We start from the raw sequence: 18,683 nt of genomic DNA, 5'->3' as shown, positions 1-18,683 counted from the left end.
TTGTAACAATGAAGCAAGTTATCATTTGCAAATAAATTCTTTGTAATTAAGCCCTGTGCTCTTTATAAAGGGAACTGAGTGGGCGAGCTTTAAAAAGAAAAAAAAAAAAGAAGAAGAAGAAAACGGCATTCTTGGGCCATGGGAAACACACACAAATGCTTTTTTACTAAGCTTAAGATTTTAAAGTTTATAATTTGCTTCCTCAGCCTGGTGGGTCTCTTTGGCCCCACCCACTGCACAGAAGGAATGAGTAGAGTTTCTTAGCTAAAGGTTATCATGACCGAATGGCTGTCCACTTGTTCCCCAAAGTTATAAAGCCTTAAGCAATCCTGTGGGAAAGGCTAAGCTATAATTTTACTTTCTATTAACTGTAAAGTTCTATGAGCTACCCTTCCCTAAAATGTATGCAAAAATAAAATATAAAGTTTACAAAGACCATATGTAGTAACGGTGACACTATCTCCTTCAGAATGAATTCTTCATAGGGTCCTCACAAACTCTATTAGCATAGTATAGAAAGGCAGGTACTTACTTCTTGGTTCCCGGGGACCGTCCACTGTCACTTTAATAGCTCTGTGGTAAGTGGCCACTTGGGGAGGATTTGTGAAGACCGTTATGGTCAAAGTGAAACTCTTGCCTGCAGATGGAAGAGGGGAAACACAGTGACTATAAATGGATGGTATTGATGACCCTACAATAACACAGACATCCAAATCTCACCTCAGAGACTCCAATCAGGAAAACTTCCCCTAAACCAGAAACCCTCTCATAGCCACTAGAGAACACCTGTAAACTTGTTCGTGATTAACATCAGCATCTTTCCTGAGGTTCTATGCAAGCAGCCTCTACCTCCACACCCCCACCCCCACCCCACCCCACCCCCGCCCCGAGCAATCTCCTAGGTAACAGAACCAAAACTCTGGGGTTGCTTCAAGAGGCATCTCTGCTTTTCCCATTTTCTCTAACATCAGGAGAACATCCCAGCGTGAGGGCAGACAACTTTAGAAGTGTTTATTTAGGATCAGGTCATGACCCCTTGAAAGAACAATGGTAAATTATTACTGGTGATGTTACGGCCTTAGCACTGAGTGAACTGATTAGGCGAACCTCATTTCAGTGGGGGCCCATATCTCTAGTCCTGGCCTTCACATGCCTGAGGTACATGATTTCATCCCTGAACCGTCTTTCTCCTCCCGTACATCTCATTGCTAAATCTCTAAGGACGTCCCCAGAGTAACTTTTTTTTTTTTTTTTGCTAAACAAGCATGACGCCTCTCAATGCAAACACGTTTTACTTTTAGGAGAGAGTTTCTGCGATGCCTGTATTCCCTCTGACGCTTCAAATGAATGGGCTTAGAAGTGATGAAGACTTCGAGGGGGCAGGGAAGGGTGTGGTAAGGGGGTCTGAAGGTCTGCCTTCTCCAGGAGATGCCGGCCTCTGTTCTACAGACTCACTGACAGTTGTAATCAGTTAGATTTGCAATGGTTAGTCATGTCAGATAGTCAAAACTGCAAACTGTTACAAGACAGGAAAAGGTGGGCGTGAAGCGGTGACTCAATAAACCATCAGCAGACGGAGCCCCAGCACTCCAGCCTCTGCCCCTGAAACAGATAAAAACCTCCCTTTGTTTTGCTCTGTTTTTTTGGTCAGATTTTTTCCCCCCTTCTACTGAAAGCTGGGAGTATTAAATCAAAACACAAATCTTAGACAATATGTAGCAATGTGAAGTTTAATGCAATCTTTTCAGAGCTTAATAGGGAACAGGCCCCACACCAGCCTTAATGGAGAACAGGTCTTTGGCTGTCAAGTCTACTGGATGGCTTTTCTTTTCAAACCAGACCATGTAAGTTGCTAAAACCTGGTTAAGAAGCATATCATTTGTTACCGTGTGTGGATAGTCTTAAGACCCCTTGACTGCTATCTAGAGCTCCAGGGGTGAAGAGGCAGAGGGGGGGTGCAGGAATGTGGGAGGGGGCAGCAATGAGACAGACGAATATTGATCAGAATACTCACTAAGCTCCGGCCGCGTCAACCACATTATCTCGTTTAATCTTCCCCAGTTAGAGTCATCACCCCCGTTCACCAATGAGGAAGCCTCAGCCCCAGAGACGCTTAGTCATTTACCCAAGGTCACACAGTTAATATATGGGAAACGTCAGAAACTGAACTCAGATCTTTTTGACCTTAAATATTCTAGGGTAGAGATGTAACTCGGAGATAGCCTGCATAAGGCCCTGGATTTAATTCTCCCACATAGAAAAGAAGGAAGGGAAGGAAAGAAATGGTGTGGAGGAAGAGGAGAGAGGGGAGAGAGGAAGAGGAAGGAAGGGAGGAATAAAGATGAAGGGGAAATAAAATGAGTTTTTTTTCTTATTTTGCTGCAAAGTATGAAAAAAGAATAAGTAACTGACTTCTAGGTGTGTCCCCATTCGCTCCCTGTGCCCAGGAAATAATAAATGTAAATGGATTAACGTGACAGGTGAATTTGTCTATTTATAAGCGTCACTGAAGCATCGCACTGTAGTCATTACATAGGAGACAGCGCATGGGTTTGTCATTTGTCTCCATACAGAGCAGAGGATCTGTTGTAAACATTAACACCGACCAGAAGAATTAGACAGCCAGGAGTGTAAACCAGGCTCGAAGACCTCAAAGTTAACAGAAACTGAGACCAGAACGTTGAGGGGGCACCCTGATTAAGAACTAAAAACAATGGCTGAGACTCTGGATTCAGAGTTGATTTTGATTAAGACCCTTTAAAACACACTTCTAGGTGAGATCAGCAGTCTACAGCTCAGGATTCTGTTTCTAACAGTGGCTCCAAGGCCGTGATTGGAAGACAGTATCTGACCTGGTGCTAACATTAATGCATCAAGGATGCCTGTGGCTTGCTTTTCCTCAGCATCTCTAAAGGATCTGCGAGTGATGATGTCAGTGGATACATAGTGACTGGCTTGGGAGGTGTTTCCATTTTAAATCTTTACAACTTGGGGATAATAAGCTGTCTATGTTTCTCCCAAAGTCAGAGAAACGTACTCCATATAGAAACAAGCCCAGGTACAAAATCCACCCTTCAAGGCCAGAGCATCAAAATACTAAAAGGTAAACCAGTTTTCCCTTTAGAAAACTCCCCTGGGGCCAGAGAGTTGGCTCCGTGGTTGAGAGCTGTTATTGCAAAGGACCCGGGTTTGATTCCCAGCATCCTCACGGAGGTTCACCATGTCCTCAGGCTCTAGGCACGTATGTGGTGCACAGAGACGCAGGCAAGGCAAAGCCCTCAAACACACAAAATAAAATAAGCCTAAACATGCGTAAATGAATGAATGGAGAAAACTGAAATTTAAAAGACAAAGAAAAACAAAACAAATAAGCAAAACGTGCCTTAAAAAAGAGGTGAGGTTGGGAAGAAACTGCCACCTTTCAGAGTGGATTCCTAAAACCCAAACTGTGCTTCCACAGTGAAAGCAACGCCAAAGGGGGCTCTTTTACTGCTGCTTTTACACTAGCCCCTACAGTGTGGGAGAAACCTCCAGAAACTCTGACCGGATTCACTAATTAGCTCGTCTTACAATGATGCTGCATGTCCAGAGTCAAAAGTTTATGTGGGCAGCATTCATGCTTTCCTTAACTTAAAACGAGTTTCCCAGTTTCCACCTTCCATGGATCCAGGGCTACATTTTTTTCTATATAATTTTATGTCCGTGGGTATGTCTGTCCACCATGCGTATGCCTGGTGCCCTTGGAGGTCAGAAGAGGCCATTGGATCCTCCTAGAACTAAGGTGACCAACGGTGCCAGCAGCCATGTCAGGTGCTAGGAATCAAGCTCAGACTGGATGGATCCTCTGGAAGAGCAGCACGTACTTTGAGCCACCAAGTCAGCTCTCCAGGCACCAGGATTACACTTTTCACAGTGGCTCCAAGGGCTAGGGTGGAGAGTGCCCATGCGTCGATGAGCCACTAAGACTGTGCATGACATTTAACACAAATCTTACTTGAGCTGGTAGGATAGCTCAGTGGGTAAAGAAGTTCTGAGTTCAAATTCTCATATTTAAAAAAAAAGAAAAGAAAGAAAAGAGTGTGGGTATGTATGCCTGTAACTCCAGCCCTGGAGAGTAAAGTACAGAGGGGGGGATCGTGGGAAATACAGAGCTGCCCAGGCTAGTTGACACAGTCAGCTATCTGAGAGACCATGTCTGGAGAAAAGCAGTGGAAAAGAGACTAACGAAGTCATGTCAGTATTCATCTCTGCCGTCCACGTGCACTACACACAGGTGCACATGTCAGCACACATGTGCAAATGCATTCATAACCCCCAGACACACAGGATCCCGCTCAGGCAAAGCCAATTATGTCATCCACACCTTCATCTAGGAGCTAATCTCAAAATACCACCCCAGGCTGTGTCGTGTGGTGGATGCGTAGCAGAGACTGTCACTGGAAGACAGTTCCAGTTGAGCCTTACAGGCTGCCCGGAAGAGCCGGAAGGCACGGGCTGTAAGCAGGGTTGTGTCCTAAACTGGCAAAACACCATGCTCTGTGCACTGTAAATGCTTTAAAAGACTTGTAAATTAAAAGCAGCAAGCTTGATGTCAAAAGAGAGGAAGCACCAAAGGAGGAGGAGAGAGAGGAAGAGGAGGAGGAGGAGGGAGGGAGGAGGAGGGAGGGAGAGGGAGGGAGGAGGGGGAGGAGGAGGGAGGAGGAAGAGGAGGAGGAGGAAGAGGAGGAGGAGGAAGAGGAGGAGGAGGAAGAGGAGGAGGAGGAGGAATGGTGATTTTAAACCCTTCTGTGTAAAATATGAAGGAGAAGAGGAAAGAGACGTCACATGGCTTCATGCACGTCTCAGAGATGCTGTACTTGATATCGGACATTTTTGAATGTTTCGGTCCTGTTGCTGTGGTCCTGTGATGATCTAGGAAGCAAAAGTGAATGGAAGCCTGGACACATGGATACTTTATAAATCTAAGGCCAGTTTTCAGCTGCAGAGAGTCTATGTTTCAACAGTGAAAAGGTTAAGAGAAACATAACCCTTTGTGGAACTTGGACTTTTTTGTTTTGTTTTTCTTTTCTGATGAACACCCTCAAAGATACATTTTGTAAAGTTGGGAGAGAAAGTCCAGGGGTCCAAGCAAGCGGAGAAGACTTAGCAGCAGAGAAGAAGATGGGCGAGAACCAAAGAGGAAGCTGGAGATGGTCTTCTAAAAAGCAGGTCACGCTAGAGGGTTTCCTGCCCCTGGAAACCTGACTCATTTTCATAGAGAGCCGCCTCTTGTTGATGCACTCCGTGTTTTCTCTCTCTCCATTTCAGTCTAATCTTCCTGCTTCCTCTTATTCAAAGTAATACAGTAATATAAAATCTATTATTAGTGATAAATCAATTTCTCTCTCTCGTTCTCTCTCCACCCACTCCTCCCCCACCCTCCCCCAAGTCTCGAAGACAAGTCTGGACCAATTTCTCCATCCTGCCTCTGGCAGCCGACTGGAGCACTTCAGATCCTCTACCATGTCCCGGCTGCTTCAAAGGAAAAATCCTACTTTCTTCAGTTAAGATCATAAGAAATATAGGGGGAGGGGGTCAGCTCTGTTTGGACATAATTACACTTCATCAAAAGAGGCTCCCTTCATCTTCCATGCGTGAAAAGTCTGCAAGCAGTTAAGTCTGTCTTTTTTTTTTAATATAAAAATTGCTATTCGGGAAACCAGCCAAAACTCAGAAAGCCAATATAGTAAAACAGCGCACACCCTTTGTTTCCTTTTGAAGTCTCTTAAATAAATATGTTGAGGGTTTACAAAGTACACTATCACTCCGCCATAGTTTCTAGTCAAATCGATCAGGAAAAAAAAAGGGGAGGGGGCGTGATTTAGCATCTATATAACACAAAAGTACAATAAATGAAAACACAAGCTTGGATCTGTAAAATAAAACAGAGTAGCAACCCATCCTTTAAATACTAAAATTCACTACTCTGGTTACAATAACAGAAGAAAGGTACAATTTAGCGCACACAGCTACATCGTCCTGTTTACAGTTAGAGCACACAGGTGCCTCATTCTGTTTACTTTGGTTTTTTTGTGTTTGTTTGTTTGTTTGTTTGTTTGTTTTGGCAAGAGGAAAATGGAGAAACTTTTAACTATATCGTGACCCTGCCACAGTAACTAAGAAACCAACAAAAACAAAGAGAGTAAAAGGACACGTGAATGTCAGCACACATCTCACACCCCGCCCACCACGCACCTAGTCAGGACATGGAAGCTGTGTGTTCTCACTCTTCTTATGAGGGAACCCAGAGGCACAGAGGAGCCCTCTTAGTTAGGTGCTGTCAGAGGCTCTGAACCTCATTTTGGTAGAAGCCACCTTGCAGTGACAGCATCTCATTAGCATGCATCCTTTTTGGTACTAAGTTGTATGACTTGGCCCCATTCCTAGAAAGTAACTAGAACTCCTCATCGGAAACAGCCTCGCTTAAATTTCCCTTATCAAGTTTTTATAATGGTAATAATTTGACATATGATCCAAACTGGAGAGTAATTATTAGACACAGTTTAGAGTGGTGTTTCTCATTTCCTGATTCAAACCTGGGCCGCAGCGAACACACAGGCTCCGTGGTTTTGCTTCACCTCAGTCCTAAAGTGGCCCCACTTTATTTTATTCTCTTCTTAGTGTAATACTTAAAAGGGAAATATTAGATCCAATAAATCGAATGAACATAATACTTCTGACAGGCGAATAACCAATGGAAGGTCTCTCTGGAGAATAAATAAATAAAAAAACAAAGTATTGAACCCCTCGGAGACTCCAGCAAAAAATAATAATTACATTTTCTGAAACCGTGGTGAAAAATAATCCTTTAAAGGATTATTTCCTGCTTTGTGATTCTGTTAAATGTTCCTAATATCTTAATGTGGATTAGATGATCAGAGACCCTAAATACTGGTGAAACCATTGAGATCCCCAAGAGTTGTCTAGGCGATCTTAGAGTCATTCTTCTGATTCTGAAGTCAGCCTGGGCTACATAGTAAATAGCCCAGGCCAGCCAGAGCTACACAGTAAGACCTTGTCAAAACAAAACAAAACAAAAAAGCCTGAATAAATATTTTAGTCAATTCCTATTACAAGAATAATTGAAATCATTCACAGGTGACATCGCTAAAGGACAGGAGAGCTCCAGCCGCCCCCCTATCAACTCAGAGTAAAGCTGAGGCTGTCTGGAAATCTCTCCAAAGCAATCACTTCCCTTCCCCTATTGCCTCTCCGCCCACTCCAGTCACGTGACTCCTCATAACTCAGAACCTGATCCTCCAAACATTCTTTTCCCTACTGTACGTGCTAACCCCCCATGAAATTAGGAGCAAGTTCTTCTGAAAACACTGTTTGACTCTTCTATATAGTAAAACAAATGAAAAAAGGCCTAACTACTCAGGAGAACACTCCAGGGCATCTGGATTTATTTAAGCAAACCCTCGGTGGTTGAAAAGATGATGCTACTTCTCTTACATATAGACAAGTGCGTTTGCATCGGAGAGCCTAGCGTGTTTATCCCACGATTGGTATTAAACTTCAGAGACCTACCTCGTCCGCTCCGGCCTACAAATCTCAGATCGTTGAACCTGGCCACTTGGTTTTTCATAACAGCAGAGGCATTGCGTAGCTCGGCAGAGTAGTTCTCATCATTCCCGGCCATGACGGTAACCACGGTCCCATCGGGTACCTCTCCGAGGGCTACAACCTAGGTAAAACAGGAAACACAGAAGGAACAGTGGCACATCAGGAAGGCTTAAGGACAGAAAACACATGCTCACTGTAAATGGTGTCTTATCAGGGCCTGGTGTTGTGGTCCGGCAATGGCAAACCAGAAGGGAAGCATCTGTAGTTCGGTTGTGACATCATCTTGAATACACTGGTGTTTCGGGGTCCACCCACTTCAAAAGCAAGCTAAATTTGCCTTTATTTATTGTTCAGCTATTCACAGGATATATGTACGTTTTTCATTAAATTCCATGTTAGGCTGTCTGCAGGAATTATACTTCAGAAAGAAGGCGGACACCCCATCTGCAGACTGCACCATACATATCAAGGCATCTCCTGTCTCCCGCCACAAGAGCCCTGGAGCATGGTCTCAAGTCAGATCTCAAGCTAAAATCAGAAGGGGACTTGGGGTTAAGTGCTTGCTATGGAAGCATGAGGACCCAAGTTCAGATCCTCAGCACCTATGTGAAAAGTTGGGGGAAGGCACATTGCATGCAACCCCACTGCTTGCCAGCCATCCACCTTAGCCTAATCCATGAGCTACAGGTTCCAGGAGAGGCCCTGTCTCAAAACTTAAGGCAGAGGACAGAAGGGATAGCTCCCTGGATTAAGCCCTTCCCACCAAGTTTGGTGACTTGGGTTCCATTCCTGGGACCTACATGATAAAAGAGAAACCATATTGGCAAATTGTCCTCTGACTTCTGCATGGACTTGAGTGCATACAGGCAGACATAATGTAATTGTAAAATGGGGTGGAGAGCAATTGAGGAAGGTATGACAGTGTCAGCCTCTGGCCTCCATATATACTGACAACACATACACACGGGGTGGGGGAGAGACAGACAGACAGACACACACACAGAGAGACAGACACAAAGACACAGAGATACGGAGAGACAAAGAGACAGAGAGACAGACAGACAGACAGACAGACAGAGACAGAGAGACAGAAAGACAGAGAGAGAGGGAGGGAGAGAGAGAACCTGATTAGCTCTACGGAAAAGGACTCAGGTGAAACTCCTAGGACTCGGGTGACAACTAGTCCTGGCTGAAACACTGGATACAGATCAGCTGTGGTCATCTCTTAACGACGCTGTGAATGTCTATTGCATACTTCTCTATATGGGACCCAGTGAGATCATCAAAGCTGTCAAGAGAATAAAGTCTGGGTTCAGAATAGAGTCCTATCCAGGGATGAAAGTAAGTGAGCGAGACAGCTCATTCTCCACTCCAGAAGTACATCCTGGGCTGGGGAGATGGCTCGGTGGGGAAAGTGCCGGCCTGGCAGGTGTGTAGACAGAGTTCGATCACCCGATACCTTGTAAAAAGCCAGGTGTTATGGTATATGCTTGTAATCCCAGCGCTGGGGAAACGGAAAAAGGGAGATTAGGGTAGGTCAGCCGGCCATCTTAACCCTAATCAAAGAAAGACTCCCCCCTCCCCCCAAAAAAAGACAGCTCCAAAAACTGACATCTAGTATTGACTTCTGACCTCCAAATGCACACACATACATGAGTACCTGCACGAAAGTCAGCACACACTCGTACTCACAATCCCATTTTATGTCGTCTACCACGTTGGCATGACACCTTTGTCCCCGCGGTCTTCAACAGTTCATCTGAAGCTTTTCAGACAAGACGGGATAATCTGACGCTGAGGCTAACACACACTCGGAATCACTTTGTCCCAGGTTAGCTGTGCACACTGGGTTATCATGCAACCTTAGTGATGCAATGCCGGCCACAGGGAACCTTCCTGGTCACATATAAAGCTCTCTGTTCTCGTCCACTACCAAGACACTGCTCCTCAGTGACAGTCCCTTCCTCTCCAGTAACTAACTCCCAGGATCCTCTGCCCAGCCGGTTCCCATTTCGTCACCTAGTGCCCAGAGACCTCACAGCAACTTGGCAAGAGCTCCAGCAAAACCAAGCACTCGGACAAGGCGCTCCTGTGCATTGTCCAGGCAGCAAACACCCTGCTCTGCCTTTCCCCATTACTGCTTCCAAGCGCATTGGTCAGAGGCTCTGTGTAACAAGTCCAGATACTCCTGAGGGCACTCTCTAAAGTGTCTTTCTTGGAAACTGATAAACAGATACTATGTTTTAGGACTGAATTTTCCCTCTTAGAACCCCTACCCCAAATTCCTCCCCTCCCCATTACATCGTCTCCCCCAGACAGGAAAACAATGAAACAAAATAAAACCTCGTCAAGATTCTTTTGTTGCTCTTTCGGTTTCTCCAACCTCGTACCTTGTTCAGTTCAAAATCAAGAGGCTTTTTCTTAGCATATAGGACTCCCATCCCCAGTGTCCCGCTCTGTCTTTTCACCCTCACTTTTGTAGATTAATAATTAACACCTCTTTTTTAATGAATTAGTCCCAGATTTAAGGAACGGCCTTCGTTTATTTACGAACCTCAACTCTCAACACAGTGCCTGGTGTATTAGGAGGGCATTTGATGAGAGACGGCTCAGTGGGTGAAGTGTTAGCCATACAAGCGTGGAGGCTGATTCAACTCTTCAGAGCCCACATGAAGGGCAGACATGAAAAGATGCAGGTCTGACATTTGTAATACCAGCATGCTTACTGGGAGATTGGGGCGGGGCTTGGGGGGTGGCTTGTGAGTCATTTAGTCCGGCACACAGCAGCAAACAGCAAAGAGGCTGCCCGGGACAGTGTAGAGCACAAGGACCAATATCTGAAGTTGTTCTCTGATCACCACATGCGTACCTTGGCATTCCATAGCCTCATATAGTAATGTGCAAATACACACACACACACACACACACACACACACACACACATTTATATGTGAGAGAGGAATATGTGTGTGTTTCTGTGTGTGTTCATGTATTTGTTATGTCTCTGTGATTGTGTAATAGGTCACTGTAAGTGCATGTATATGTGTATGTCTATGCATGTACATGTGTATGTATGTATACATGTATGTGTGTGTCTCTGTTATGTGCATGTATATATATATAGATGTATGTATGTCTGTGTCTATGTGTGTACATGTGTAGGTATGAGTGTCTCTGTGTGTGTCTCTATGTGTGTACATGTATATGTGTATGTCTGTGTGTGTACGTGTGTATGTATGTCTGTATGTCTGTGTATGTGTATGTATGTCTGTGTGTGTGTCTGTGTATGTGCATGTGTGTGTGTATATCTGTGTATCTGTATGTGCCTGTATACGAATGTGTGTCTCTGTGTGTGCATGTGTATGTGTATGTCTTGTGTCTTGTGTGTGTCTCTGCATATGTGTATGTATGTCTGTGTGTATGCATGTATATATGTGTGTGTGTGTGTCTCTGTGTGTGCATGTGTATATGTCTTGTGTCTTGTGTGTGTCTCTGCATATGTGTATGTATGTGTGTATGCATGTATATATGTGTGTATGTGTGTGTGTCTCTGTGTGTGCATGCATGTGTATGTGCGTGTGTGTGTGTCTCTGTGTGTGCATGCATGTGTATGTGCGTGTATGTGTGTCTATGAAACAAGTAAATGAAAGAATTTCAAAAAAAAAGAAAAGAAAAGCACTGTTCTCAGCAGCCAACAGCTTTGTGGGCTACCAGCTAAAATGCTGAGGGAACCAGTTACAGGATGAGTCAGCATCCCTCAGACAGCAAAGTGTCCTCACTGCAGACCGGTATTACCTGGAGTACACAGCTTTTCTCAACCTGAGAAGTCTCCTGGGTCAAAAGCAAATCCCTTGAGAACAAGATTTCCTCTCTGTCACCTTGGTCTAGCAACTCGGGTATGGCAGAGAGGGTTACTAAGAGAGGGTTACTGAAGATGGGGCATTTCTCCAATGCCAAAATTTGCACGTTTGAAAATACAGAAATAATTGACTATGCCTACCAGCATTCATCTGACTATGAAGACATCTTGTACCCTCAGCAGATTGTATTTTAACCCCTGCTGCCTGGCTTTCTACTGAAAAGTAAGTATTAATAAAGGTGAAAGAAAAAAATACCATCTTTAAAAAGGACTTTATGTACTAAAAAGCAAAAGACGCTATTTCCCCTACTTTCCCTATATATCTACTCTGACCATCACACCAACCATTTTCTCTCTAAGAACCAGGGTTTCCCAACGTACATTGGAAATCGTTTTTAATCTGCAAAATGTAGACGATGCCCCAGCAGCACAGAGTGTCGCCATAGTGATCTCGGTTTCCGTGCGATAAGGAGAGTGGTGCTGAGTCTGCTGCTGACTTGGGCTTTCCGTGCTAAGGATCCTTTAAGGCTATCCCTGAGTATGTGGCTCTTCACGGCCTCAAGTGTTCTGCAGTAGTGTCACAGGTAAAGGATTGCTCCCCCTGGGTTTCACCCCAGTTCTGCAGTGTTTCAGAAAAAAAATTATAAAGAAATATGCCTCAGTTTAAAAGTTTTCAAGAGCTGGGACATTATTATTTTACCACATTTTTTAACATAATGGACTTTTTTTTTTAATTAAAAGAGAACAAAAGTTGGTTCAATAAGGGAAAATGTGAAAGAAGATTCCTAAGAGTGAATGCTTAAATCCACAATATGAAAGCAGTGTAATGATAATCATATTAAGTATAGATTCGCTTTGTATATCAAATATTGTGTATTTAGCAAAACAGACAGTTGTGTGCACATTCTATGAAGCTTAGAGCTTGGCCTGGAGAACATGCCAGCACACACGTGACAATCTTTCTGACAAGGCTGACTAAAACCTACTGTATGTTCTGCTGTTCGTTGTATCAGACCAGACTGACCACTGTTGTTTCTGAGGAGGAGTGGTGTATGTCTTGGGAGGGGGAGTGCTGTATTTAACTTTGTATCAGTCAGAAGCATAATTACATGTTTGAGACTTTTTAAGTAGATGTCTGAAGCTTAGAAGTTTCCTTTGAATATTCTCAACCATGTTTATCTAAAAGAAAACCAAAGAATGAGGAAAGTTTTACACATTTTATCTGTACCAAACCCAAGTAACGGAAAAACATTCTAAAGAGAAAAGAAACAGCCAAAATAGAAAGAAAGAAAGAAAGAAAGAAAGGAAGGAAGGAAGGAAGGAAGGAAGGAAGAGAGAGAGAAAAGAAAGAAAGAAAGAAAGAAGGAAAGAAAGAAAGAAAGAAAGAAAGAAAGAAAGAAAGAAAGAAAGAAAGAAAAAAGAAAGAGAGAAAGAAATTTTCTTTAACTGGTTAGGCCAAGGCATGAACTGAACTTTTTCCCATGCTGCCCAACATGAAGTACTGTTCTACAAAGAATAATAATAATTTCATCTCTAGGTGTTCTTGAATTATAACAATTACAAAGTCAAGAAAAGCAAGAGAAGAGAGAAGTCACTTTCTGTTCTGTCGCCTCAGAATTGAGAAGGAATCTGCTTTATTTAGCTCACCCCACTGTAACCAGCATTTAAACCACACAACATGCAGTTTGTACAAACGAAGTTAAAGAATATTCTAACTCTAGTGATGGTGAGAGCTTGTCTGAGTCCCATTCTGACTGAATCTGCACCTCGCTCTGAACAAGACTCGATCATAAACTTAACTTAGCCCCTGTTCCTGTGGTCTTACCATACTGGAAGTTGAAAATTGCCCATGACATCTCCATGGACAGCAGTTCAGTCTACACTAATCAATTACTCTGACAGATTAACATTATGTTGGCACAATGCACGTGCTGTAAAATGAATTATTACTATTTGCAAGATAGAATCTGATTGTATTTTTCTTTGTAATAAAGAGAGAGGCAACTCAGTAATTGCGAGAAGCGGAAAACAAAACAAAACTATTTTTTTTTAAAGTAAACTATAGAAATTTTTTTAAACAAATACTACAGTGCGGTTTTAGAATTTCATCCAGGAAGGCTTTCTAAACTCAGAGGGGGGAAAAGCCAATTGAATTCTAAAAGAAAAACAGGTACAAGGTATCATCTTAAAAATATGTGGCCAATAAAAAATAAATTTGACAAATTTTTTTTTCAGTTTAAGCCAGCAATCTGTATGCAATGAATCACAGTGGCTTAGATCATGTAACCGAGGCTACCCCAGACTTCTGAAAATACACAGCAGTGATGGTAAAGGAGACAGTAGAAAGAACCAGAGCTACCACGGCTCCTTAAATGTAAATGTTCCTCAGTTTAAAAACTACATATATTCTATCTAAAATGTATTCTTACTAACATATATACACATATATATGTACATATATATGTGTGTGTGTGTGTGTGTATACATGCATAGTACAGCCTCACAATATTTCTCTTTAAATGGATTTTACAAAAACAATGTGCCCTGTCTTCATAACTTGATGTACTATAATTGACATACTTTTGCAAAAACAGTTTGCATTAGGTTTAATAAAGACTTGACAAGCTTAATAACGTCTTCCCTTCTTAAGTTATAAATTAGATTGCTTAAAGATACAAAGTCTGATCATGAAACACTCAAGAAAGATACAAACCACGGACACTCAGTTATGTATAACTTGCAAGTTTGCTTTTAAAGAAAGAAAAAAAAAATAGCCGATCGTTGCCAGCAAGTCATTCTCAAATAGAAATCGCATCATCATTTGCAAACCTCAGCGAAACTGAAAGATGATATTAAAAATACAAAATTAACTGTGAGTATTTGATCATATACCTAAATATGCTCTTTTTCTTTAGCATTACTAGAAAGAATGTGGTTTTGGTGAATATACGATCTCATACTCTCTAACTTAAAACAGTGATATGGGCCTATACTACTTCGACTGTTAAGATATACATCTGGATGTCAACATAGTGTTTCAGCTTGAAGCTATTTAAGGCCACTTAGTTATGAACCCTGAACACCAGGCTTCACAGTGAAGATGCTGACAGGCCCCTAACTCAAAGGGCGCTACTGGATGCAGAGCTGACGCAGTCTATACACTCGGTCTACCAGACCCACCATCAACTACTGAGCTGAATTTGCAAATTGCTCCCGTCCTGGCACTAAAATCATCCGTGACAGAAAGAGCCTAGCATCCCTGAATAGTCGGCCTAAACTATTTTAAGGTTTTAGTGAGATACACCTGAAAGAAATGTTAAAAATATTTATTTCCATTTCCTTGACACCTGGAAGGACTGACTGTTTCAAAACTACAGAACTTTGGTAAAAAGCGCAGTGGTAATAAATAACTTTGCACGAAGGCTACTAGCTGTTTTGTATTTTTGGCATGTCGAATATAAAGGAAATAAGGACTCCTTTAAAAAGCCCAAATTATGTTACATTTACAATACCAATACCAATCGGATCAGTATTCTTTGATATAACCTATTGTCATCATCATGGTGAAGCACTATTTTAAGTTATCAGATATCAGACCAGTCTGCTGAATGCATTTCTGGTTGACTGCAGTGAACTTTGGGCCGCAAACCTAAAATATAGGCTCAATAAATATTGTGTTGAACACTAGATTTCTCAACGATTTTTTTTTCTCTCAGTCGGGGGGGGGGAGGAGGGAGCATGTTTTAAGAGCATTTAGCTCTCTGCTTTCCACCTGACAATATCATAACTTATTTTGTACATAGCTCTGGATAGGATAGCCAAATTGCTGTCACCACGTTTGAAAGGGGGGACTTCTTCATAGTATTTCCTCGGTGCAGATGTATTTGATTAGGTTGAGAGAGGATAAGAAGCCTGCCATGGTCATGCGTTTATTCCCAAAGCAAGTTATTTTGAAAGGGTTGTTGTTACATCGTTGAAATGGAAATTATAAAAGTTGCTGTCCAAAAATCTGAACCTCGAGATATCCATAATTTTTTTTATTTAAACAGAGAGATAAAACTATTAGGGTGAGTCTCAATGGTCTTTAACTCAATGTATCACAAATTTTAACATTGTAATAAGCCCTATGTTATCAATGGTCTGTTTACTGTTTAAGAAAAAAAATGCACTCTGTGATTAGAAGGCTTAACAATAGGGAAAGAAGTTCACTTTCAAAATCGTTTTAGAAACTAGTTAGAAAATCCAAATCCAAGAAAAGTTCAGACTGAATCACATTCCATCATTTATACCCACATCCTTTCCTGCAGAATACTTGTACTCAAAAATCAATGCACCACGTAAATGGCCAATTCAGGACAGTTATCCGTGAGCACATCCAGCACCAGAAGGGTGCACAGAACACTGGACATTGAATTAATAAAGTCAATTTTTTACACTTTAATGTAAGCCCTTGCATTATACAAAATATCTACTTACTTACATGTCCCTCTATTTTCATTTAGGTTTGGGGAAAGATTTTATTGTTCAAATAATGTCTACTTTCACAGAGGGTACTTAGAAAATTCCGGGCCCTTGGCTGATAAACATTGTAAAAGATTCCTCTCAATGGAAAACCATTTACTGCAATTTCTCCTTTTCACATCACAAGAAGAAAACATGAATCGCCAAAATGAATGCTCTCAAAAAGGAGAAATGCGACGTGCGTTCTTTTAGGACCACTGCTTGATCCAACTGCAAAAGGAAACTGGCCACTACAATGCCACACACACCCCTTCCACAACAATCCATTCAGATTTCTGTTCAGATAGCAGACCTAGAGAGATAACTGCTCTAATTGACCTGGGCCCCTCTTGCTGCTCCACCCACACATGGAATCTGAATTGCTGCGTGGGGTACCGGGTGATCAACAACTGGGAAATGCAAGGGGCCCGTGGGAGTTTGGCACCGGTGTCCGAGATGAAGGAATTGGCACAATTCCGCCTTTTTTTTTCCCCCTTTCCTCTCTCTCTCCCTTTCTTTCCTTCTAGATCATTCTTAACCTGCTCTACACAGATGCTGGGTCCCAGGCTCACCCACTAAAACTGGATGTACTCATGGATTCATTTCTCTTGCTGGCTCCCAAACTCCATCCCTAGCGTCTGGACCAGCGAGAGTGGACAGTCACCCATCCACCACAGTCTGTTCTGGGGGGAGGGGGCTTGGAAGGGTGCTTCACACCACCACCACCATCTCTCATGGCGCCGGAACCCCAAACTGCATCACAGATATGACCAGAGACTGGGGACCCGCACACTTTCAACCTGTCGGCAGCTGCGCGTGAGTCCCACCGCTATGGGTGCTGGCAAGCTAACGGACTCGGCGGAGGAGGCCGCCGTGAGAGCGCACCTTGGAGCCCAGGCCTCCGGCGGGAGCCACCCACCGACCTCCCCAAGAAGGGACATCTGGGGGTTCTGGCTCCTTCAAGGCAAATAAAGTTTTCACCTCTGTTTCATTCTGACCAACCGAAGTTCCACCACAGGATTCCTCCCAGGAGGAGTGAGGCGGGAGGAGGCAGCCTAAGCCTTGATCCCCTTCCCCGATGCTCACTCCCCTCCCCGCACTCAGAGATCCAGCGCCCCGAGCCCCCGCAGCTGCCGGGCCTCGATAGAAGCCGAGACCCCGGCGGCCCCGCCTTCCTCCAAGTAACGGGAACTGGAGCCGGCCAAGGAGGGCGCGAATGTCCCCGTCCGTCCCCGCTCTCTCGCGTTCATCCCAAGTTTACTGAGCACCCTCAACCTACGCGCCAAGGCTGGCTGGCATCTCATTCCGCCCCAGGCACAAGCGCCCTCGGGTACCGGCACCCTGCGGGCATCCGGGCCAAGCCCGGGGCAGCCGGGACTGCCAAACGGCACCCAATCCGGGAAAGGGACGCCTAGCTCGGGGTAGCGGCCTGCCGCTGCGGGGGAAAGGAGCGCACGGGATCCCGGAGAAAGGAGGCCGGGATGTCCGGGAGGAGTGCGGGGACCCCGGGGTGAAGGGGGCTGGAGGAAGTTTGCAACTCACAGTGGGCACCTCGGGGCGTCTGGGGCCCCAGCAGGGGAAGAGGCAAGAACCAAGCCTGGGAGACATGAAGGGTGAACGAGCAAGGGAACCTAGGCTGAGATGGTAGTGGGCGCACAGGTGAGAATGGGGGATCTGCTCGCGGTGACCGCTGCGGGGTAATTAGATCAGGGCCACCTCGGTCCTCTGAGTGGGGCCACCAAGGTTAGAGTCTTAGAGGGCACCCACGGGCACCGAGACCACAGCGCGGAAGAGTCCACCGGGCCTGGCCAGGGCTTGGGGGTAACCAGTCTCTTACCTTGAAGGCCACGGGCAGGGTCTTGTTGCACCGCCAGTGCGAGGGCAGCACGGAGCACAGGAAGTTGGGGCTGTCGGTGCGGACCAGTTCGGCCGGGTGGTCCGCGATGATCTCCACCATGGTGCGGTTGTCGTGCGGCGGCCTCAACCGGGGCACGGCTGCCGCCGCTGCTGCCGCCGCCGCTGCCGCTGCTGCTGCTGCGGCCGCCTCCTGCTGCTGCTGCTGCTGCTGTTGCTGTTGCTGCTGCTGCTGCTGCTGTTGCTGCTGTTGCTGCTGCTGTTGTTGCTGCTGCTGAGCAGCCACTACCGGGCTCACGTCGCTCATCTTGCCGGGCTGCAGGCTGCTGGAGGGGGGGCTGAAGCGCCGGCTGGTGCTCGGATCTACGGGAATACGCATCACAACAGCCACAAGTTAGCGAAGTGGCCGGGGGAGGGGGAGGAGGGTGGAAATGGGGGGCGAGGTGGAGGAAATCGAGGGGGTGGAGGCGAGACGGGGGCGGGAGGGGGGAGGAAGAGGATGGAGGTGACGGGACAGGAGAGGTGAGAAAATCAAGTTCGAGGAAGCCGAGTGCCGGCGGAGTCAGCTGGGGGGCCGGCGGCTGGCGACCCCGCACAGTTGGGGTGGCGGGTGGGGACACCCGAGCGGCGCGGATCTCCACCGGGAGGCTTGGGAGCCCCCGGCGGCGGTGGCAGCAGCGAGCGGGACGCGGGGGCGTGTTTGTCCCAGCCGAGGCAAGGGACTTGAAGTTAGCAGCTTGCCGTAGTGGGGCCCCTCGGGGCACCGTGTCCTGGGTGCGCTGACGACCCACTCCCGGTTCCAGTTCGGTAGTGGAGCCCCGCAGGTTCAGCAGTCCATCTCGGCGGCGCGTGTGACCCTTCGCTG

At 45.1% G+C, this 18,683-nt stretch overlaps 1 protein-coding gene across 2 annotated transcripts in view; it reads right to left on the bottom strand.

Annotated features, from left to right (window-relative positions):
• Runx2 (RUNX family transcription factor 2) overlaps positions 1–18,205 on the bottom strand; it is a 126,877-nt gene extending 108,672 nt beyond the window's left edge. Inside the window, exons 1-3 of one of the 2 annotated variants that reach the window (XM_032900677.1) lie at positions 17,802–18,205; positions 7,570–7,726; positions 533–637 (exon numbers count right to left, since the gene is read on the bottom strand). In XM_032900677.1, the coding sequence (XP_032756568.1) occupies positions 533–637; positions 7,570–7,726; positions 17,802–18,197 (658 nt within the window). In that variant the 5' untranslated portion in view covers positions 18,198–18,205. The remainder of the gene's footprint in view (positions 1–532; positions 638–7,569; positions 7,727–17,801) is intronic. The other variant, XM_032900676.1, reaches the window with a different exon arrangement.
• Between the last annotated feature and the right edge of the window lie 478 nt (positions 18,206–18,683).

This window comes from Rattus rattus, chromosome 4, assembly GCF_011064425.1.
Source record: "Rattus rattus isolate New Zealand chromosome 4, Rrattus_CSIRO_v1, whole genome shotgun sequence".
NCBI lineage: Eukaryota > Metazoa > Chordata > Mammalia > Rodentia > Muridae > Rattus > Rattus rattus.
Note: the sequence above shows the minus strand (reverse complement) of the source record. Positions and strands in the feature narration are given on the sequence as shown.